The sequence below is a fragment of the Panthera uncia genome, chromosome F1 (genome assembly GCF_023721935.1).
Source record: "Panthera uncia isolate 11264 chromosome F1, Puncia_PCG_1.0, whole genome shotgun sequence".
NCBI classification, from domain to species: Eukaryota; Metazoa; Chordata; class Mammalia; order Carnivora; family Felidae; genus Panthera; species Panthera uncia.
The window spans coordinates 18,128,342-18,150,752 of NC_064813.1; the positions used below are offsets into that span (position 1 = coordinate 18,128,342).

Below are 22,411 nucleotides of genomic sequence, written 5' to 3' on the forward strand. Positions count from 1 at the left end.
TCAGTTGGAGGTGAAAGCCCTGTGGGCAGGGAGGATAGTATAAGCACAAGGCACGGGGGTTGAAAACACAGAGGATTTCTGGAGAAGCACCAGAGGATGGGATATGTGGAGACTACAGGTGAGGCTAGAGAGGCGTGGGCTAGATTAAAAAGAGGCTTGAATGCTGTCATGTTTTGGATACAAGCTTTATTCTGGAGGCATCGAAGAGCCTCACTTTTTTGTTTTTACTGGAGACGGCAAGATCAGATATGATACACTGTTGGAGATGAAGCCCATGGAGAAGAGACAGGTGATCAGTAGACTGGTTAGGAAACAACGTCTGTATTTTAAGAGAAGGGATGAAAGCCCAGACTTGGCTCCTGGGTGTAGAGATGGAAAGAAGTAACCACTGAGGGGTTTCCTTTGAAGGCATCATACTGATTCTAGAATCACATCCTGTAAGGAAGATGAGGTTCTGTATCCAAGTCACTGGTGCTTGGGTGGTTAGTGAGTGCCATTAACCTCTGTAAAGAAAAAGAAGTAGGCTTGTAGGAGGGGATGATGGGCTTGGGCTTTAGACGGGGTGAGTTTAGTGGAATTGGAAATAGAAGTTCAAAAACAGTCTCAGTTGGTGACTTAGGTTGAGAAAAGAGGAAAGTAAGGATGATGATTGAAGGTGGCAAATGGATGAGGACATGCAAGGCATTTGAATGGGGACAAGAAAGAAAAAGACCTGGCAGGTGATAATAAGGAAGAACAGAGGAAGTGAAGCTAGTCAAGGAGATGGGAAGAGAATGATTGGAAAGGTAGAAGGAAATGAAGGAGAGAGTGGTCTCAGAAAAACTGTGAAAGAAGAGAGACTTCCGGAGAAGGAGATGGTGAATAGCGTTAACTGCTACAGAGTAGACAACAAGTTGATTATTGACATGAGACCACTAAGTTTGTGATTTAAGCACTCACTGAAATCCCTGGCACAAAGGTAGCAGTGGGGCAGGGGAGAGGGCAAATGGGTTGAGAAACGGATAAGAGAGTTGGTGCAGCAAATAAAAATTATTGTTTCCAAAAGTTGGCCAGTAGAAGAAGTGCCATGGGCTGTCATTTAAGTGGAAAACAGTGTCCATGGAAAGACCTTTGATGTGGATGAGACTTGAATGTATTTATTGGCCTTGGGTAATAATCTGGTTGACGGACTGGAGACCCAAGGTCTCCAAGAGAGGATAGAAGGGATTACAAATGCTCTGAGTCAAGTGAGAAGGCAGTAACAATGACTAAAGACAAAGTTTGTAGAGTAGCAGGTGGAATTCTAGAATCCAGGGATTCCATGTACAACGGTTTCTCATTTCGCTGTGCGAACTTTCCCATCTCAGCCGATGCCAACTGCATACTTCCAGTTGTCTAGGACAGAACCCTCGGTGCTATCTTAATTCCTCTCTTTCTCTCACCCTCCACATCCAATGCATCAGGGAATCCCAGTAGCTACTAAAATGTATCCACAGTTCATCCACTTTTTGCTGTTCCAACTGCCTCCACCCTGGTTTGAGCTGTCATCATCTGCTGCCTGCATTGGGGCAACAGCCTCTTGGCTGGTCACATGACCACCGCGTGGTCTCTTCCCAGCTCAGCGGCCAAAGGATGCTGTCAAAATGTACGTGAAAGCTACACAGGCCTCTGCTAAACCCTTCTAACCATGCTCCTTTCACTCAGAGTGAAAGCCAGTGGCTTACAACGGCTCACACAACCCCCAGATGTTCCCTCTCTGACCATTGGGTTGAAAACTATAGCTATCCTGACTCCCTCATTCTCACCCATCCCCCGACACAGAGCAGTCCTGCTTCCCTTACATTGTCCTGTTTCTTATAAGACTTTCTAATTTATGAAATAATGACTTGTTATCTTTAATGTCTATTTTCCCCCACTGGGATTTGAGCTTCACAGGGCAGAACTTTTTATTTATTTTATTCACTGTTGTATCTCGTGCGTAATAAAGTGGTACAGTGTCTGGCACATGGTAAATGCTCAATAAATACCTTCTGCACGGATGAATGAGGTAGAAATTTACGGGCAGCCACACATGTGGGAGAAGACTAGCAGTGGCTTAACAATCTTGAGCAACTTGATTACTTAGGGGAAAAGGACAATTTTGCTAACTCGGGAAGAGTAATAAGGTTGCCAGGAGACCCTGAGTTTTTGATTCCTTTAAGAGTCCTTTCTACTGAACGCTTTTTGGTGTTAAGTCTACAGTCGGCATGGCCCCGGCCTGGGACTTTGGGGATGGATGAAATCTGGTTTCCCAGGATCCATTCAGCTCTTTGAAGGCTGTTTGTGCGCTGCGGAGAGAAAACTTGGCTCCTCCTCTTACCTTTCCTTGGTTGTGTGACCTCCATCAGAGCCATTTAACTCATACGGGAAAACAGTATCTTCCTTGGTTGGCTTGCAAAGTTCTTTTGGCTCTCAAACGAGATGCTGTTTGTGAAAGCATTTGTAGACACTACATGCCACACGTGAGTAGGGGATTATCATCGCTGTCATCATCCCTGTGTGAGAAGCAAGGCCAGGCAGAGGCATGGCGATGCTGCAGGGGACACAGGCCTCACGTAGTGCCAGAGCTCCGGAGCGAGGGATCTGAATGTCTGCGGGCAGGTGTGCTCGTAACGTAGCAGTAAAGAACGGACAAAGGAGAAGTGCAACCTCTGCTGCTCTCCTTTAGACTCAGTCTGATCCCTTTCAGGAATCAGGTCTACAATTTTCAGCTAAATTTTGTATCTCTTTGGCTCTACCTTTCTGAGCATAAGCACCCAAAGTGGACATCAGAGCCTTGTGTAAGGGGCCGACAGCAGCCCCCGCTGGAGGCTTGCCAACAGCGTGCCAGCTCCAGCCCAGCATCTTAGGGCCCCTTCCTCCTTCAGAGGATGACCACTGTCCCTGGAGGATGCAACCCCTCCACCTTCTTTCTCCTGCGTTTCGTTGAAGAGAGTAACAGAGGTAAGAGAGAAAACGAGTCTTCGAATGCTTAACCAAACTGGAAAAAAAGGGCAAAACAAAACCATACACCTACTTTGAAAACAGACTTATTACCTCTTTCTCGTCTCAGCACCCCTAGCCCAGCGAGCCCAGTGAGACTTTTCCCCCCATAGAGTCTCCATAGCCTCTTCAGCCTTATACATTGTTTTCCTTCCTATTTAAGCTCAGTAATGAGAGCTTGGCAGGAGAAAAATTCAAATGGGTCAGGAGGCCCTTGTGGCTTTTCTTGGGCTTGTTTTCCACAGCCCGTTCTAGCCTGCAACATACTTTGCAAGAATGAGTTGGCTGGAGATCTAACCCACGGTAAGAGGCCACCACCGAGGGCAGCATCGCAGACCCAGTGAGACTGGAGCCACGAGCAGACTTCCTGAAGCACACAGCCTGAGTGTTTCCTTACACACGCACATGCACACACACGTGCACACACCGGGGATCCTCATCGAGAACAGATGTCGCTCTCCTCTGTGCCAGCCACGTGTCCGGCATGGCATTTTCTTCTGTGAAGCTCCTGGCGACTGTGTGCGTCCTTTCTTCTCCCCTCTCTCCACTTTCTCCCTCCTTCTCCTACCCCCTACATCCACTGCATGTACACATTCTCTCCTGATTCATACTGGGCCAGCCTCATATTTTTGTTGTTGTTATTGTTATTGCAAACATTGGATGCTTCCAAAGCTGGGGAAAAAAATAAAAAGAAAAGAGAAAAAGAAAAAGAAACCACAGCAACCCCCAAAGAAAACATGTTCTAACCCAGGAATGTACACTACTTCATGCATGGGAAGCATCTTCCCACCTCTCCAAGCTTAGCTACAGAATCTAGGGCTCCAAATTCCAACACACGAAAAAACAAATTCATCCAGCTTTTCTGTGTGAGCCTCATGCCATTTCCCAATCTAAAAGCTTGCTGCTCCCCCCAATGGCTGGGATTTGCAGAAGAGTCGTAGCCTCCTTTCCCGACTTATACCCTGGTCACTAAGCTACGACCACTGCTTCATACCCATTTATTCATTTCCTCCCTTAAAATATTTCTGAGTGTCCAGTTTGTGCTGAGTTACAAACGTGATTAAGTTAACTTCCTAACCCAGTCTGTGCAATAGAGGTGAGCAATCAGTTGCTACCCCATGAGTATAGCAACACAGAGATACGTACAAAGTCACATGGGGACACCGAGAATAAAGCAAATAGCTTGTCCCAGTCACACAGAGATCTTCTAGAAGGGTAACCTTTTGAAGGATAAACAGAAGCATGTGGAAAGGCAAAGCTGTGAAAGGTAGTGGTGCAATGCAGTCATCAAATTTGTCCGTAATAATGCTGTATAACAAATAATCAAGCACCAGGGCCTTTTAATAACAAGATGTATTTCTCACTCGTGCATCTGCAGGGTGACTGAACTCGTTCTGCTTTAGGTTGTGCGTTGGGTCCAGATATACTCCACGTGTCTGTCACTCGAGGTTTCAGGGTCAGCAGCTACTATTCAGGTTCTGTTAACTCTTGGTGGATAGCATGGGCACAAAAGGACCAGCAGAGGCATGCCAGCACATTCAAAACCTCTGGTCAAACGTAGTGTGTGTGACACACACTCACATTCCGTTGGTCAAGACAAGCCCCATGGCTAGGTCCAGAATTAGTAGGAAGGAGGATTAGACTCTGTTGATAGAGAAGTCATGACAAAGGAAGAGAGTGGAAGGAACAGTGGACATGTAATGTCATCTGCCAGTCAGTTAAACATTTGTTGCATTTAAATTCATTCTACCCGATCCCAAGACACTCCAAAAGTCTTCCCCAATCATAGCATCAGGCTTGAAATCTAGACAATCGTGATTTACTATTAGGTTACAGTGTGCTTCTCTTAATCTAGAGCCTGGTGTTCAAGTTCTCTACCTTACACACACCTGATGAAAAAGGTGGGGCAGAGAAAAGACACCTACAGTAAATGACCCCTTTCAGGGAGAATAATGAGAGGCACGTAACAGTTACCGGCCTACGACAATTCTGAAATCCCTCTGAGACAAGTTGTAAAAAATCCCTACTCTTAGAATAGGGAGTATCTTGTTCAGTAGCATTTGATTACTCCTTGGGTATAACTCCCAGGGAGTTCTTCGTGGCTTTTGGCTCTGCTGGCTTGGGAGTCCTTCATTTTCCATCATCCTCTTAGGCCACAAAAAGTTGCTTTGGAGAACATCCCTCCACTGGAAGCTAAGTGGTTCTCTCTGCCTGCTTTGTTGTCGTAGACTATGGGGGACCCAAAAATCTTTTCATGTTCTCCAGCTATAAGTCTCTTTTAATCCAAGCTGATGGTACTTTTGGCAGTTCAACTCACAGACTTTATTGGTTTTGTATACATTTAATTTTAGTTAAATCCATATACCAACAGCTATCCTCACAAGTCTTTTCCAGATGTGGCTCTCTCTGTAGACTTAATTAAAGGTATTCTAAGCTTAAGAGACTTCTCTGGGACAAAGGCCTTGGTCTCTTTTCTAGGAGGCATTTTTTTAAGATGTGAGGATCCCCCAGGTGCCACTTTAGTCCAGTTAAAAGCCTCAACAAAGGGTGTAAAGATCCACCCCTTGATTTGGTCTTTGTCTGAGATTAAGTCTTAAATCTCTAAAGGTGTAAATATTTAAAGCACCCATTCATGTCTTCTGTCTTATTCCTCTGTTCTCTCAAAATGTGGTCTCCATGGTTGCCTCCAAAGGGACGGAAAAGACACAAGAGGGGCCGGTAACTCTTGAGTCCCTTGGAACAGAATTAATACATCATTTCCGCTTGACTTTCTATTTCCCAGTATATGGTCACGTGGCCTCAAGCCCACCTCAAGAGGGTCAGGGAAACACAGGGGATTATACAGATATCAGGTGAACATTAAATATCTCTGTCACAGAGAAAACATGATAGGATGTATACTTTAGGAAGAAAGTCATGATGACAAAAACTTTTGACCATGGAAGTCAGAACCTTATCACCTCTAACCTGAGCTAATGTAATAGTCTCTCACTGAACTGAGAAAGTAGAAAGAAAAGGGGCTGAATACAGAACTATTTCTGCAGTAGAATGGTAAGCGTTTGGATGTTGGATGTGAATACAAGAGAGGAGTTGAAGATGAACTTAATTTGCTTGGAAGGGGTTGCATGATTATTCTGTGGGCTCACCTCTCACACTGATAATCTCAGTTTACTCTGAAGAAAGCTCAACTTAACAGTTTCCCAACATATAATGCTTGAACATCTACCACGGGGAGTAAAGAAAAACTTGGTTCCTGCCTATGTGGTTGGAGGTGTATGCTATTTGTGTTTTTGTTGGTGTAGCTATTTTGAACATCCAGTTAAACCAGCTTCTGAAAGGCAGGGGGCATGTTTAATTCCTCTGTGTTTATATCCACCCCTATCCACCCCCACACACACCCACTGTAGTTTATTATTAAACATACCATAAATAGTCAATAAATATTCACATGTGGTTAAGTAATGCTCATTTAATTCTCTTCTTTGGCATATATTATTTAGTGAATTCTTTATGCATTGAATGTGGACTGGTGGGGTGCAGAACTGGAATTAGTATTTTGTTTTTTAATTAGACAAACCAAGTAGTAAGTTGAATATGCATTATCCAGATGTGAAAGATCCTGAACAAACGGAGATGAAAGCCATGTCCCCAATGTCCTCTCCCTTGTGTTCTGGCTTGAAAGTTTAAAATGCTTAAGTTTAATTTTCACCTCTAGTGCTCATTCCCCAAGTGACCTTGGGGCATGGCCCTTTGTCTCATTTTCCCCATCAGTGGAATATGGATAATCATATTAATCTGTCTCACCAGGCGATGTGAAGACTAATTAAAAATGAGATTAGATTCAACTGAAGTCTTTCTAATGTGAGAAATATTAAACTTGGTGGTGCATGTCTGCTATGCCGTTAGGTTCCTGAGAATGGTCTCTGGCCTTGGAACCACTTATGACCCCAGTGACACGGCAGCTGAGTCACGAGTACCTGGAGCCTGCCCAGCTTGTTGGCCATACTCACCTGTCCTGTGTCTATGCCCCTTGTGCCCAGCCTGATGGCCAGACCCATCCAGGTTGCCCAGTAACTGAATAGCAGAAGCCAGTGATCTTTTAACTTCTTTGGGCTCCCTCTTGAGAGCCGCTTCCTGCCTGTCCTCTCTTACCTTGTTTTCGTGCTCCCTTTTTCTCAGACAGGATCTCTGAAAATCCTTTGCGTTGACAGATCAGGAAAAATAGCTAAATTAATAAATTCACTAACTAAGGCATGCGTGTTGGTCTGCTTGGGCTGCTGTAGTCAAAGACCACAGACTGAGGGACTTAAACACCAGACATTTATTTCTTACAGTTCTGGAGGGCTGGGAAGTCCCAGATCAAGGTGCTGGCTCATTCAGTTTCCTGGTGAGGGCTGTCTTTCTGGTGTGCTGACGGCTGCCTTCTTGCTACATCTTCACAAGGGAGGGAGAGAGAGAGAGAGAGAGAGAGAGAGAGAGGAAGGGCTGGTATGTCTTCTTTAAGAACATTGATCCCGTCATGATATCATCTAAACCTAATGACCTGTTAGAGCCTCACCTCCAGATACCATCATATTGTGAGTTGGGGCTTCAACATATGCATTTTGGAGGAACACACTTCAGTCCCTAACAGCACCACTCATGCTCACTCCACCTGAGTAGAAGACGTTCTGACACATAGAACGAAGTTTCCCAGTTTTCTTTAACAGGTGGCTGCCTGCACTGTATAACTTTAAGGATGCTGTACATACTTCTATTTCTCCCTCAAATATTTATCTCCCACATCTGACTTACGAAGTCTCAAAGTTTCCAAAGTTAAAGTCCTTTTCTCCTCAATAATTTCTATTTTATCTGGTTGCAGATACATATTTATCATTGGCTCCTTAATATGTCAGCTGCTTTCCGGAGAGGTAGGAGACTATGCAGACACTACGGTAGGGATGGACACCTTGGGCAAGGGGGTTTTCAGCGCGAGCAGGGCCCAGCGTGGATGTGGAGATGGTGGGGGAAAAAGAGACCAGGGACTGAAGACAGACTATGACACAGCCTTGCTGCTGTACCTCAACTACAACAGAACATAAGAGAGAGGATTAGTATCAGGTAACTTGGCTTCTGTATTTTTCCTGCCTTACGGCCATATTATGCATAGTTTTTCTATTCCCAGACTTGGGCAAAGTAAATGTAAGATCCCTGGGATTACAGGTCGTGATTAAGAGAGAGGAGAATGACCAACCAGGTTATCCCGTAGCCGCCTTTGGGAGGGCTATCGTCCACCTTCACAGACAGGGAACCATCAATACTCAGAATATCCAGGCTTATTGCACTCGGGAAACAGACAAGAAATAGCTCCTGGTTGCATGGTATATTTAATAACATTACTGAGTGTTTATTATATAGCAGGTGCATACTAAGGAATTATCACCCTTATTATCATTCCTATTTTCCTGATGAGGGAACTGAGGGGCTGAGAATTCAGGTCCCTTTGCAAAGCTCCAGAGGTAGCAAATGTGGGATAAATACACAAACCCAGGCAGTCTGTTTCCAGAGTCCCTGTTCTTAACTGGTAGGAAGATTGAAAACAAACAACACATGAATTAGGAATGTAGGGCTTGTAGAATACTCAACGAAGAGATGAACACAGGGTGCTGGCCACCTGTTGGGACAGCTCCCCAGGCTTTGCAAGCTTTAAGCTGAAAGAAGGGGTGTTGTGCCAGTGAACCCTGCTGAATGAGGACCAGAGACCAGGGAAATGAGAGTGGGGACCTATTTGAAACACATGCAGCCGATCAGTGGAAGAGTGAAAAAGATACACGGACAAGCGTCCCCTAGATAAAGGGGATGTAAACCAGACACACGGAATAGGTTCCATATGGGTGACAGGGAGGCTCCGTGCATCCACCAATTAACGGAGGACAGAGCAGCGGATTGATGAGTGGGATGGTGTGACAGGTTGAGCTTAAGAACCAAAGTAATCAGCCACACAAATTGAACTATTTGTAGACACAGGAACTTAGACCAGGGCTAAAAGAGACAAGACTATTGGCAAGAAAATATTCTAGAATAAATATGACACCTCCCTCCTGCTGTTCCTCAACTCAGCCGGACCTGGGTTTTACAGGGGTGACAAAACAGGCCTAAGTTGTGGAGAAAGCCTGGCAGTAATCGGGCAGGAGAGAAAACTGGCCAGGACCCTCTAGGTCTGTGTTTATATGGGAAAAGATATGTAGACCTTATCACTGTGAGCTAGGACAGGGTTTGCTGATTGCTTAGACTCTGTTTCTTAAGACTAAGTCCTTAGATTTAGTAAGGATTCTTTCTAGCTTTTTTTTTTTTAATGAGCAAATTAAAAAAAAAATTTTTTTTAATGTTTATTTTTGAGAGACAGAGACAGAGCACGAGCAGGGGAGGGGCAGAGAGAGAGGGAGACAGAATCTGAAGCAGGCTCTGAGCTGTCAGTATACAGCCTGACGTGGGGCTCGAATTCACAGACTACAAGATTCTGACCTGAGCCGAAGTCGGATGCTTAACTGACTGAGCCACCCAGGCGCCCCATAATGAACAAATTTTGTGAGAAACACTTAGCATGGTTTGAAAGTCAAAATGTCACAAAAAAACCTTCGTCTGCATTTGGTCTCCTACCCAAACATGGCCATTTCCTTTGCAGTACCTCTCCGGTCTGTCTGTTTGTTTTTTGTTTGTTTTGTTTTCTGTTCCATGTTACAACCAGCCAGTTCTGTTTTCTTCAGTTCATATCTGTTTGAGGTGAACTTCTACCTGCTCTGAATCTGATCCCTTCTTTCCGGAACATTTCCCACACTGTCCCCAGATCCAGTCTTTGAAACATAACTTTTATCCTGTTCGTCTGCTCAAAACAAAACACAGAGAAGACAAAACAAAGCAAAACTTCCAGTGGCCTCTATTGTCTTCAGGCTAAGGAGCAGCTAGATTCCTCAGAATGGAGATTTTGACCTAGTTCCTAATGTGGGCCATTAATACTTGAGGCAGAAAACCACAGATACATCGCTTTCATTTTCATCTGAAATCTTGGCTTATCTTTGCCCTCCTGCTGTGATTTTTCTCCCCACTTCTCTGCCAAATCCCATCCATACTCAAAGATGAAATCTAATCCTATATACTCCATAAAGGTTTTCTGAAATGTCGCAGACCCTTTCCTATTCTGAGCCTTCTAGCTCTTATTGGTGCTATTAGTTACTTTGGGAATTAATCCTCCATTGGCCCATGATTTCTTTCCTATTTCCTCAGACGCTGTTCAGATCCTTCCTTATTCAGTGCTGATGACACCAAAGCTGCTTTAAGGCAGACTTTGTCATACACAGAACATACCGTGTTCTTTGTACCTAGAAGAAGACACACTAATTACGTATCGATTAAATATCCCAAGAATTCAGCAACTAGCCTCACGCCTGGCTCATAATATATGTTTTGAACTTAAATAGCCTGCATGATCCATTTTTCGTGGATTTCTATAGCATTGACTTTTCCTCAGAGAGTGGCTTTGCATGCTCATAGGTGTGGTGAGAGATTGGACCAGGTTTGCTACTGAGAAGTGGAGTGTGACGTATCATTATGATTTGGTGACAATGCTGGCGGCAGGACAGATACGTCAGGATGATTATAGCACGAGCCTGGCCATCGGACAGTGGCTGTACGTCTTTTCTTCACACAGGTTCCTTAATGGCTCAAGTCCTTGGTGTTTTGATTGGCAAAATGGGCATGATAATACATACCTACCTCACTGAGTGATGGTGAGGGCTCGGTAAGATCATGCATAGCATCCACATAGCACAGTGCCATGTCACAGAAAATGCCATATATAAGATAAAAATTGCATCTGGCTTCTATATGATGGCTTGTAGTTTGTAAAAATATTTTTGCCTTTAGGTACATTCCTTATACCAAGGAACTTTCAGAGAAATTGTATACGTCTCTCTGTATATGTATATATATAATAAAAACACGTATTTTAATGTTATATATCCATAATATACATGTCATATATGATTACGACACATGTATCTTCTATATGAATATTGTATATATCATATGTACCATATTTATGTGTACGTGTGTATATATGTGTCTGTTATATCTGTGTGTTTTCTGTGTATATGACGTGTACGTAATAACGTATATATATACCTAATATATGAAAGAAAGTGAGAATGAGAGAGAAAACAAGTCCTGCGAGTTAGACCCCACGAGTACTTGTGAACACTCAAAACAACGTAGCTTTAGATTTACTCCAAAGTGCTCCGTGTTTGGGAAGAGCTGGGCGTGGTATCAGAATGGCAAAAGGTTCTGTCACCTGCTTTGATTCCTTTAAATAGCTCTTTCCACCCCAGGAGTGTCTGCTTTCTCCCCGAAATTTCTCCCAGTGTGCTCGGTTGCTGAGGAGAGAGTGAGAAAAAGAGAGACTAGGAGAGAGGGAGGGAGGGAGGGAGGAGGGAAGGAATGAGGGAGAATGGGGAAAGAGAAAAAAAAATACGACGCTCAGCAAACAGCAGGAGGGCCAAGAAAAATATTTAATCCAAACAATGAATATTGTCGTTTCCTCCCACAGTCTGCATTCCCAGTCATCTCGCACAGGCAGGCCTGGGGAGCCAAGAAATGCCGAGCTGCCTGGCATGGGTGTGCGTGTGGCGGGGCGCCGGGGGGCGAGCACGCGTGGCGGGCTGCGGTAGAACATTTCCATTGCCAGCCCAGGCCGGCCTCAACCTCCCATGAACTGCAGGCCGGCCAAGGAGTCAGAAGACAGGGATAGAGGGAAGTAGAGGCTCGCGGTCAGAGCGGGACCCCGGCAATCTGCCCCGGGGTCTTCGTCCCCGTGCCTTTCCAGCCCTTTCTGCCAGCTGTTTCCTCCTCCTTCCTCCTCCTCCGCCTCCCAGAGCGATGTGAGCCCTTGAGCAGAGCAAGGCTGCCGAAGGTGTCCCTCACGGGGGGGTGTGGTCCCGGCACGACAGCTGGCGGAGAGCCAAGAGAGGAGGGGCTGCGTGAGTGACTGCCAGCAGTGGTGACTCGGGCAGGGCAGGTCCCGTCCCACCTGCTCAGCACGGTGGCTGCCATGGCCTGAATTTCTGCTCCCACGTTCGTTCTTCTGGATCTTTAAGTTTGGTTCCGTAAGGGTCTACTGTCCGTGAACCTGTACCTGGAAGCTCATGCTGAGCCATTCTCAGGTGACGTGTTAGGGAGGGTAATTGATGGCGAGAACGGACACCTGGGGTTGTTGGGAACAACAGAGGAAAGGCACCTTACCTTGGAGGAAGGGCAGGAGGAGTGGAAAGCAGAAAAATATTCTGCCTTCTTAGGTTAGAAAGTGTCTTCTGGAGGGGATCCATGAGTCTCGCGTTAAGAACCCCGTGTGCTGTGTTGGGCACTGTGCTGCTGTGGGGGTCTACCGCTCATGGAAAGAAGCACGAATGAAAGTGTCCCTGCCCCCGGGGGCCTTACTGAGTCCAAACCTCTTGTGTTCAAAGTCTCTATCATTGACCTTGAAACATGTGGGCTGGCTCCAATTAGCAGGAGGGGAGACAGGAAATTCCCCCGGACAGTTGCTGATGCGTCCCTCTTTTAGAGAAGAAAGCCAAATGCCGTGCAAGCGAGACCCTGGCAGGAGACCTTGCAGGCCACCTCTGCCATCACCACCTCTCCCAGCCCCCATCCAAACAAGAAAACAAAATCACGACAATCAGCGGGCCTACGGGTCTGGCAGTGGAGAGGCGAGCGAGGTCTGATGGTATGTCATTACTGGTTCTTGCCGGGAGCCCAAGCAGACGTTACTACATCAGGACTCGGGAGAGCTGCCGTGGTTGCCACCAGACAGCCTCTTGAGAGGCGTTGCGGTGTGGTTCGAGAAGCAGGGAGGGCAACAGCATAGGGTTGGGAGTCATTGGCATAAAATCTGGACCAGCCGACTGCTGGGGAAGAGCTGCGGCCGGGCCAAGGGCGAGCGTGGAGGACGGGATTCAGAAGAGAGGTTTGGCGGGGGGGGGGGGGGGGGGGGAGCTTTGTTGACATGGAGGCCAGCTGTGGCCCGGCAGCGACCTTGCGTGTGATTATGGAGACGTGACCGAGGAATAAGGACGGTGGCCCAGTCTCATGCAGTTTGGTCGAAGGCAGCTGGAGGTCAGGGCCGGAGGCACAGGGCTTCTTAGCCTGGGTGAGGCCTCCCAGGACACACTCCCATCAGTAGCAGTGGCTCACTACTGTGGCATTTCTCCACAGAGGGGCAGGCCACAAACATTAGGAGGGCCGTCTCATTTGGTTTTTGAGCCCCCAAGACGGCATGATAAGGGCCCATGGGAGAATGTTCTCTTCTGTCTCTATCTCTTGGGAAATAGAGCCCTAATTTCGAGCCAATGTTCTTCTGGCACAGATGAATGCAGACTCGACCCGAGTGCCTCGTCTTCACCATCTGGGGCTCTTACCCCCATCCCTACCCCTGCCTGGGGGTGGCTGAGAAGCACCCGGCTCTGTTGGGCCCAGAGGCAGGCCAGCGGGGAAGCGGGCTGGCATACGTGTGTAAGTGAGGTCGAAGAGTCTGCCGTACCAGGTCTTTCTTTGCAGTGAAATGAAAGGGGCTGCTAGGAGGTTGTTTTTGGCCGGAAAGTCAGTCACAGAGCGTCTTCTCACTTTCCTGTTTTCCTGTGGTGCACGTCAGGGAAGAGGTGTCTGTGATGGTTTGGGGTTTTTCAGAGGCTAAGACACTCAAGTCACCACCATGGTTTTGAGGAGAGGCTTGCTTTCCAGAAGCCAGTCAGGCCTCTCCCACTCTGTTTTTATAATTTCCAGACCCATTTCCCTTGTCACCTGACTCCTTCATGACTCAGATGGTGCATTTGTGGTGAAAGTGAATGGGGCAGGAGGCGTGGGGATGAGAACGTCCATGGCTTTGACTCTGAAGTATTGCTGGTAGAATCGCAAAGCTTTTCTGACCAGGGTCTCTTTGGAGGGAACTCAGACACCATCCCACGGCAGTAAAAGCAATGGTAGGATTCCTGCCCCCTTCATAAAACTAGGATTCCTTGAGGACTTACTGTGTACCAGGTACGGGGCTAAGTATTTCACCTCCATTGGCTCATTTACTCCTTACAACAGTCTATGAGGGAGGTGTTATTCTCACTCGCAAATGAGGATAATGCTACTCAAAGAAGTCCAGTAATTTGCTCACCTCTACAAGGTGGTGAGGAGCAGAGCTGGGATCCGGGCACAGGTTTATCTAACACTGTATTCCAAGCTCCTTATCACTGCACTCTACAGCCTTATCATTTTCCAGAGCAGAAGGTATTAAGCCCCATGTACCTTGAAGGAGATGAAAATCTTACAAGTCACTTGACCTTATTTTGTTTTCCTTCTTTCCTATTTGCTTTCCTTCTTTCCATTTCAACTCATCCCCACTATTTCTCTCAGAAGAATATGGGTTCTGCACCATTTGATCAATTCTGTTCCAAGACTGTGCTTTGGTCGTGGTGTCGCGCATAGATAAACTCGTCGTAATCGGGTGTCTCTTTCGGACCCTACAAAGTGGCACATTTGCTTTTCCTTTTTTTGAGAGTCCGGGGTATTGCACAGGCCGAGGTTTGAAGCCCTACACAGAAGTCGTGTGAGCTTGCCCAGACCAGTAAAGCACAGTGGACCATAGGACTGCACCCCAACTCCTGATGTTACTCAGGGCCACCAAATGGGGTGCTTCCCTCTGCCCATCCAGCAGAATGCGTGTCTCCATTGCCTTTCTTTCAATTACATCTTGCTCATCTATTATTTGTGGAGCAGACCTTTGGCGTTCGAGGAAGTACCATTTGCGGTTTCAAATGCTACCCTGTAACTCAGCAAGTCCTTAATACCTTAGTGATCGGTGACTCTGCCGAGGCTGGGATTTGCATCGTCTGGTCTTCAGGGCTGGTGGGCACGAACCAGCCTCCCAGTTCCAAGCGAGCCAGGGTACCTTGTACCGCATCGCCGTATGACTGTGTCATTCCATATCGGTCCTCACGAACCCAGTCTTCTTATTAAAATACTAACAGCGTCGCTTACGAGTTCACCACCTTGCAAGGGCCCGGGACTTGGGCGCCTACCCCCAATCAGCCGTTAAAACCTAACCGCTTGATTACAGATATTTGCAAACATTCCTAAGACAGCCATGCTTTCACTCCCGTCTTTCTGCTCTGGTTTTTCAGCTTTTTTTTTGTTTTTGGCCCCCTGATAATTTCTCTTCCTTTCTTCTTATCCCAGCTCTGGAGTTGAGAGGATATTGTTAAATTTTATCCAGCATTTTTAGATGGATTATAGAAGGAGAACTTTTAGATGGTGTATTCCACTGTCTCTTTCCACTCTTAAATAAGTATATACCAATGCTCTGTACCTAGTAGGAGAAGAATAATGAAAAGGACAGATCTGGTCACAAAGTATGCTAAGGAAATGAAGTTAGCCACCCCCATATTTATTCATTAAAAGTATGTTTTTAATGTTTATTTTTTGAGAGAGAGAGCAAGTGGGGGAGGGGCGGAGAGAGAGGGAGACACAGAGTCCGAAGCAGGCTCCAGCCTCCGAGTGGTCAGCACAGTGCCCGACACGGGGCTCGAACCCACAAACCATGAGATCATGGTCTGAGCTGAAGTCGGACACTTAACCGACTGAGCCACCCACGCGCCCCATATTCATTCCTTGAGAACCTCCTGTGGCACCAGACACTGAACTTGCTGCTGGTACTGTGAAGATGGTTACGCTCTGAGCGAGTCCTTGATAGTCCATTCAAAGTGTCGAGTCTTAAATAATGCAAATATGGCTAAAATATACCATAGTAGCGCACAGCTAGGGAGAGTTCTCTGGGTCCAGGGAGCCAGAGGAGATTTTCCAGAGGAGGTTGCATGTAAGAAACTCTTCCTGCAGAATCCATCTCAGGGTATCTATTCTAATTTTACATTTTCCAAGAAGATTGTGGCAAACCCACAAATGTGAGATCATTGGCACCCTCCCACCCCAAGGGGTGAACGCTGGAGGAGGGGAACAGCTCCGTTTCCTCTTTCCGTCAGATGACTGCAATGAGCAGAAAAATATCTGGCTTTAGCATTCTGGGACCCAGAAATAAATGTTTCTGGGTTGCAGGCATCTGCTGATGGGATGGGAGCAGAGTTACTGCTTCCTCCTGGGGAAATCAGCCTCTAGGGAAATATGCACTGACCAAGCCCCGAGGCCAGAAGCAGTGATCGTGCCTGGTCGCTTATTGGGGACAAATTTCGACCTGCAGCTGGGAAAATAAGGGAAGTTGTTGGGGTTCAGGGGAATTGAGATGATGTATATAAACAGTCCTTTTTTGTTTCTGTATTGGATTGTTGGGTTCACTTCGTTGTTAATGCTGTACCTAAGCCATTTCTTATAGAGGTGCCAAAGGAATTAAATTACCCAGCATTCCCCATAAATTAAAAGATCGATGATTTCATCAGAGAGCGGTAGCATGGTATAGTAGAGAGAACATCAGATCAAGGATCCAGAGATTTCCTCCTCATTCGCAGAATTGCCACCCACTAGCCTGACAAACAAGACATTTCTTTTTTTTTTTTTAAGCATCCATTTTATCATTTGTAATATAAGAGTTTTATAGTAAACGGTCTTCAAGGCTCCATCCAACCATAGAATTTCATGTATCTGTGATCCTTTCAAAGAAAAACAAAAAGCAAGTAGTGTTCTGGTCTCCAAGGCTCCTTGAGGGGCCTCAAAGGCCTCACGGGTTTTTCCTATGAAATTCGAAGAGTGGCCTTGCAGTGAAGCCCAGGGAGTATGGACACAGCAGGCAGATCTTTGAGATGAAAGAAGAATCAGAATCAGGCCGGAGAATAGGGCCAAGCACTCACTGGAAAGCCAGAGAAAAAGAGAAAATTAGCACACATTCTTGTACGTATTCACAAGAGGCTTTATCTACCGCCAGGACTGTGTCCAACACGGCAACATAGTGTCCCTGGCGAGGGGCTTCTTTGGGGCCTGAGGCAGCCTCATCAATAGAGGAAACGGATGTGGGTCTGATTTGTCCTTCACATAACTAGAGGGTTTTGGTGGGAAATGGTGTGGGAGAAAGAAAACAGTGTTAAGCATTAGGCATAAATGGTATTAGCAGCTTCTCCTGGTCTGAAACACTCCTCAAGATGGTAAATCAGGGGGTGCCTGGCTGGCTGAGTCAGTTCAGTATCCAACTCTTGGTTTCAGCTTGGGTCACGATCTCATGGTTCGTGAGTTTGAGCCCCACGTTGGGCTCTGTGCTGACAACACAGAGCCGGCTTGGGATTCTCTCTCTAGCCTCTCTCTCTCTGCCCCTCCCCTGCTTGTGCTCTCTCTCTCTCAAAATAAATAAGTACATTTTTTTTTTTTTAAAGATGGCAAATCAGGATTTTGTCTCATGCCTTACCTCTAGGGATATAGTCACTTTTGGCTGAGATCCCAGCCTGTAGGTTAGCAGAGCAGAACATCTAAAGTTCAATGCTAACCTTTCTAAAACATCACTATGGTCATGAGTTTTGCTGCAAGCTATAGAAGAAAAATGCTTTTGATGTCATTCAAGTAATAGAGGTATTATCAGCCAATCAGTTGATGTTCATGGAACCATTCCTGAGGGCGGGCCCTGTGATAGGCAGTCTGGGACCACCTGTCTCTCTATTTTCACCCTCTTTTTTCCCTTACACAGTTCCCTCAGGCATCCCCTCCGAATCATCCAGTCCTAACCTCTCCTCCACAGGGGCTAGATGTAGCAGAGCCAGCCCCTGAAAGTTCTTACAGATCCCCACCACCAAAATCTGGATTCGGTACTTTTCTCTCCTGTCCACACCCCTATGCCACACTCATCATCATAAGCTATGCTTGTTTGCAGTGGGTTCTCTCCAGGGTCGCAACCATGTTTTATTTATCTTTGTATCCCCTTAACAATGCCTGGCACATAGAGGTAAGGAATAAAGGATGTTGAATGAATGAATGAATGACTAGATAGGGCCACCATCCCCATGCCTAGTTTTCCAGAACAACCTTAATCAGAAAATAATACAACATAAAGAAGGTAGATGACATAATATAAAGAAGAATTTATCTTTACTTTTGAGAAGTTTCCAAAGTTGTACAGGTTCCATAGTCACTGATAGCCCTTCCTCCTTATATTTCACCATTCACACACAGCCATTTATATGGCCGCCTCAACTGACCAGAGCAACAGCTAGCTGACCATAGATAACATCAAGCTCCTGGATCATAAAAAGAACAACCATGCCTCTCTCTCAGATCTAGTTACTTACTTCAGGTATAATTCTAAGAAGCTTGACTTATGAAGAGTGTGTGTGTGTGTGTGTGTGTGTGTGTGTGTGTGTTGAAGGGGGCTCATCTAGTGAAGGGACAAGTGTCCCCATACAGAAAGCCTTCCCATAAATGGAAATGAAAAATGTTCATGTGGATGAATTTGCGTTCTATCCAAGTTATTAAAAGGCATGATAAGAGGAATTTTATAATTTTTTTTCTTTTGCCAAAATGGTTAAAATGAAAATGAAAAAGTGTCTCCTGAAGAAATAGTCTTCAGGTATTTGAAAAATCCACTTAATGTGAAGCACTTTGTTTTCTGATGTTACAGGATAAATGAGGTGTATGTATGGGTAGTGACGATTCACCTATGGACACGTTGTGCAGAGAAACCAAGCCTTGTGCCCTTCCTTGGGGAAAGTTTCCTGTGGCAAGTCGGACACCTTTCCATTATTGAGATTTTGATCTAATCTATATGCAGTCTTCAGATGCTTTAAAAACTTTGAATCAATTAGTCATTTTTCCCTTCCTAATTTTTCCATTGTAACTTTGGACTCAAGCTGTCAAGCTTCCCAGGCACATGTTGCCATTGGAGACTCTGTTTGTTTAGGGTGGAGCAGTTGTTTTTGGCAGGTTGGGGGAGGAACAATTAATTCTAATAGGTATATAGTGAATTAAATACTTGGGTCTTTCCAACCTTTCCTCCGATTTTCTGCTCCTTTTAATAAATTCCCTTTTCTTCCCTGATGACCCTTTGAGAGCAGCAAAGAAGCAGTTTCTAGAAATCGTGTTCAGGCTATAGCAGTAGACATCCATCAGGAGGTAGAGAAGGTCACCTAGACCATTTGTACTCTTTTCACCCTGTCTTCCCTAGTGTTCCTAAGATAAGAAGCCATCCTTGGGGAAGACTTTAGGAAGGAAGATCTCCCTGGATCCTTTATTAATTCATTCTTATGTTTAAGTTGTTCTTATGAAAAGGAAGCTCTCCCTTTAATCCTCCATACTGAAGACCATACTTTATACATAAAAAAAAAAGTATTTTGGGTGCTCTTTGGATTTTTATAGACAATAACATGAAAAATAAAGGAGGAACAGATGAAGTTTTGCCAATGAGTCAGTCAGGGTTGGAAAAAAAGTAACAGATGCGGTGTTAGAGGAGGAAAATACACTCCAAACACTTGAAAAAGAAAAAGAAAACTCTGGGGGAATCTCAGTAGATGTATCTGATCCTCCTGGGAGGACCCAGGAGCATTTAGAGATGTTAAGGATGCAGCTGGCTGTACGTTGACTCCTTTTATAGGGCTGCAGTTGTAGACCCAAGTCCTGATTGTATAGTTATCCCAAGTTCTGCAGAGCCAGAGTGACTGGTTCTAGTGTTAAAGACAAACACTCACCTCAAAATCTTTGTCTCTATCCCAGTGAGTCCCGTGTTGAAAACAGAATTCATTTTGACTTCCTGCTCTCAACCGACATTGCTGGACAGCTGTGCAACAGCTGTTGAGTTCCACGCCACAAGTAGCAACTTTTCAGTGATTGGCAAACTGGTATACATCTGGAATTATGTTCAAATGACCTCAGGACCCCATAGAATAAATTAAAACATTGAAGTAATAATTTGGATGAGCTCCTTCTGATGTAATTCAATTGCTGAAAATCATTTAATGGCCTTTTTTTTTTTTTTCAGTTTAGTGATCTGTCTCATCAAAGCCCAGTGAAATAGGGAACAGTCCGTCTATTTGACATTTAAGGAGGGTTGGGGGAGAGAAAGTGATTTAAACATGTAAACTGGAAGGCGACCTAAGAACTCAAAAGTCTACTGACTGTCTTGTGGTACAAAGAGTTTGACCACAAGATGTTTCCTGAGGCTTTGCAATTGGGCATTCACTCAGGATGGGAAGCAGCCAATGTGATTGAGTAGGTGGGCTGGCTGGCATGCCCTCCAGGATGCTGTGGGACACTGTTTTTCTCCAGGAGGAGTTCTAGGGAAACAGCGCATTGGGCTTCTGAGCTTTTATTTTAACCGCTTATTGCTGTTCTTATCATACATTCCCTTTTGGGGAGAAACACTCCATTAACTCTGGTTTGGCCTGGGCCCGTTTCCCATTTTGGTTTCTGTTCACTTGTAGCAGTAACAGGAATGAATGGGAACACTTCAGCTCTCTCTGCTCTGTGTCTAGCTGCTGTGCTTTAGGTAGCTGTACATGTGAGACGATTCATGTTCTAGCGCTAGTGTCCCAAGCCCCAGGACCCCTGCATTCTGGACAGACATCATTTGGGTATTCACAGCACCTCAGGACCACCAGGCTCTTTAAACACAAGTGGCAGCAAAGGGGTGGTACTTATGGTTCTTAATCTGGGAGAAGGAACAGAAAGTCAAGATGCGTGACTTCTAATCCAAAGCCGGCTTGACCCTAACTATCCAAATCAGGGCAATTTTTGTCATCTCTGTGCATCTCCGTTTCCTCACTGATCAAATGGGAATTCTAAAGCCAACCTGGCCAGCTGCACAGGCTTTTCCACGGAGTTGAAATGTGTGAGAATGTTTCGTAACCTACTTGACACAAAGACCTGTGACTACATGAGGGTGAAAAAGCTGACCCAGGAGTTTAGATGAACCATTCTGGATCCTAGAGCTGGTGAGAAGCAGAGTTGTTGAGAGTAAAATTTAACAGATCCTTGGGTCTAATGGTCTTGGGACTTTTCAGCTTCTTGAGAACGTTGGGTCAGTTTGTATCCTGCCCTTTGGGTGCTTTCCCATAATATCCCTGGAGTTCCACGGATTATGGTGGGGTGAGAATGGGTTGGAGAGCTGGGCAAAGCCCAGCAAAGCTGTTCTTAGACACTGACCTCTCATGTCTTCACCAGCCTTTCCAAGCCGATGGGTGGTGTGATACCATCAACAACCGGGCCTACTGCCACTATGATGGGGGAGACTGCTGCTCTTCTACTCTGTCCTCCAAGAAGGTACGTGAACCCGCCTGCGGGTAACAGGCTGGGCAGGGGCTCCAGGAATCAGCGCAGGGGCTTTGGCTGGTTCTCCTTCCTTCTGTACCATAATTGGTATTCGTTGGTATTCGTTCAACGCTCAAGAAGGAATGATCATGAAAAAACATTGAAGCTTCTATGGTGGCAGGATTAAGGGCAGTGATTTTAGGGGAGGTTGTTAGAAAATGCTAATTCTTTAAGGAGCACCTTCAAAAAACCTATGGCTTTGCTACTCGAAGACTCACATCTGCTTATAACTGTCTGGGATACACTTCTGTTGGCAGGGAATCATGGCCTCTACCCCCCTGGAGAGGCAAGACCACCAATGAAGTGATATCCAGTTACTAGTAGTTAAATTAATTTAATTAAGTTGGTTTGTAATTAATACATTGTAATTACATTGATAATCCTGTATAGTGCAGTATAACCATATCTCAAATGTATGTTGAGTGGCCACCACAGGCTGCTGGCAGGACTCCCTAGACCGATCCTGAGCAGGAGTCTTTTTCTCGGTTTCTCTTTTATCCCTGTTTCTCTTCGGTGAATCTGGGCTAGTATACGATACGTCCATCTATTTTTTACCTCACTTGATTTTCCATGCCCGAAGGTTAGAATCCTTGCCACTTTTTACATCAGGTCTCCCAAGATGCCCCGTTTTCTCGGAAGCTAGTTAACATACACTCAAAAAGTGTGTTGGTGGCAATGCAAGCCGGTAGAGAGGAACTTTTGCTGGATTATTTTGGCATGGAGCAGAGACAATTACATAGCAGGGAGGCAGTCCAGCCACAGTGGGTAGAGAGATGCGTTGTCTCACCGAGCCAAAGTATATCCTGGGTTCAAGATGGGCAGACTCTCATGCTCATGAAGACAGCAAAGATTGGGGCGCCTGGGTGGCTCAGTCGGCTGAGCGTCCGGCTTCGGCTCAGGTCATGATCTCACGGTTCGTGGGTTCGAGCCCCGCGTCGTGCTCTGTGCTGACAGCTCGGAGCCTGGAGCCTGCTTCGGATTCTGTGTCTCCCTCTCTCTCTGCTCCTCCCCTGCTCATGTTCTGTCTCTCTCTCTCTCTCTCTCTCCTTCAAAAATAAATAAAAACATTAAAAAAATTTTTTAAAAAGGCAGCAAAGATAATCTTATGGCT

At 45.7% G+C, this 22,411-nt stretch overlaps 1 protein-coding gene across 1 annotated transcript in view; it reads left to right on the top strand.

Moving 5' to 3' along the window:
* The window catches only part of PAPPA2 (pappalysin 2), an 86,211-nt gene that overhangs the window by 60,058 nt on the left and 3,742 nt on the right, over positions 1 to 22,411 (top strand). The window contains exon 10 of the mRNA XM_049635036.1: positions 21,154 to 21,252. Within this exon, the coding sequence (XP_049490993.1) occupies positions 21,154 to 21,252 (99 nt within the window). The remainder of the gene's footprint in view (positions 1 to 21,153; positions 21,253 to 22,411) is intronic.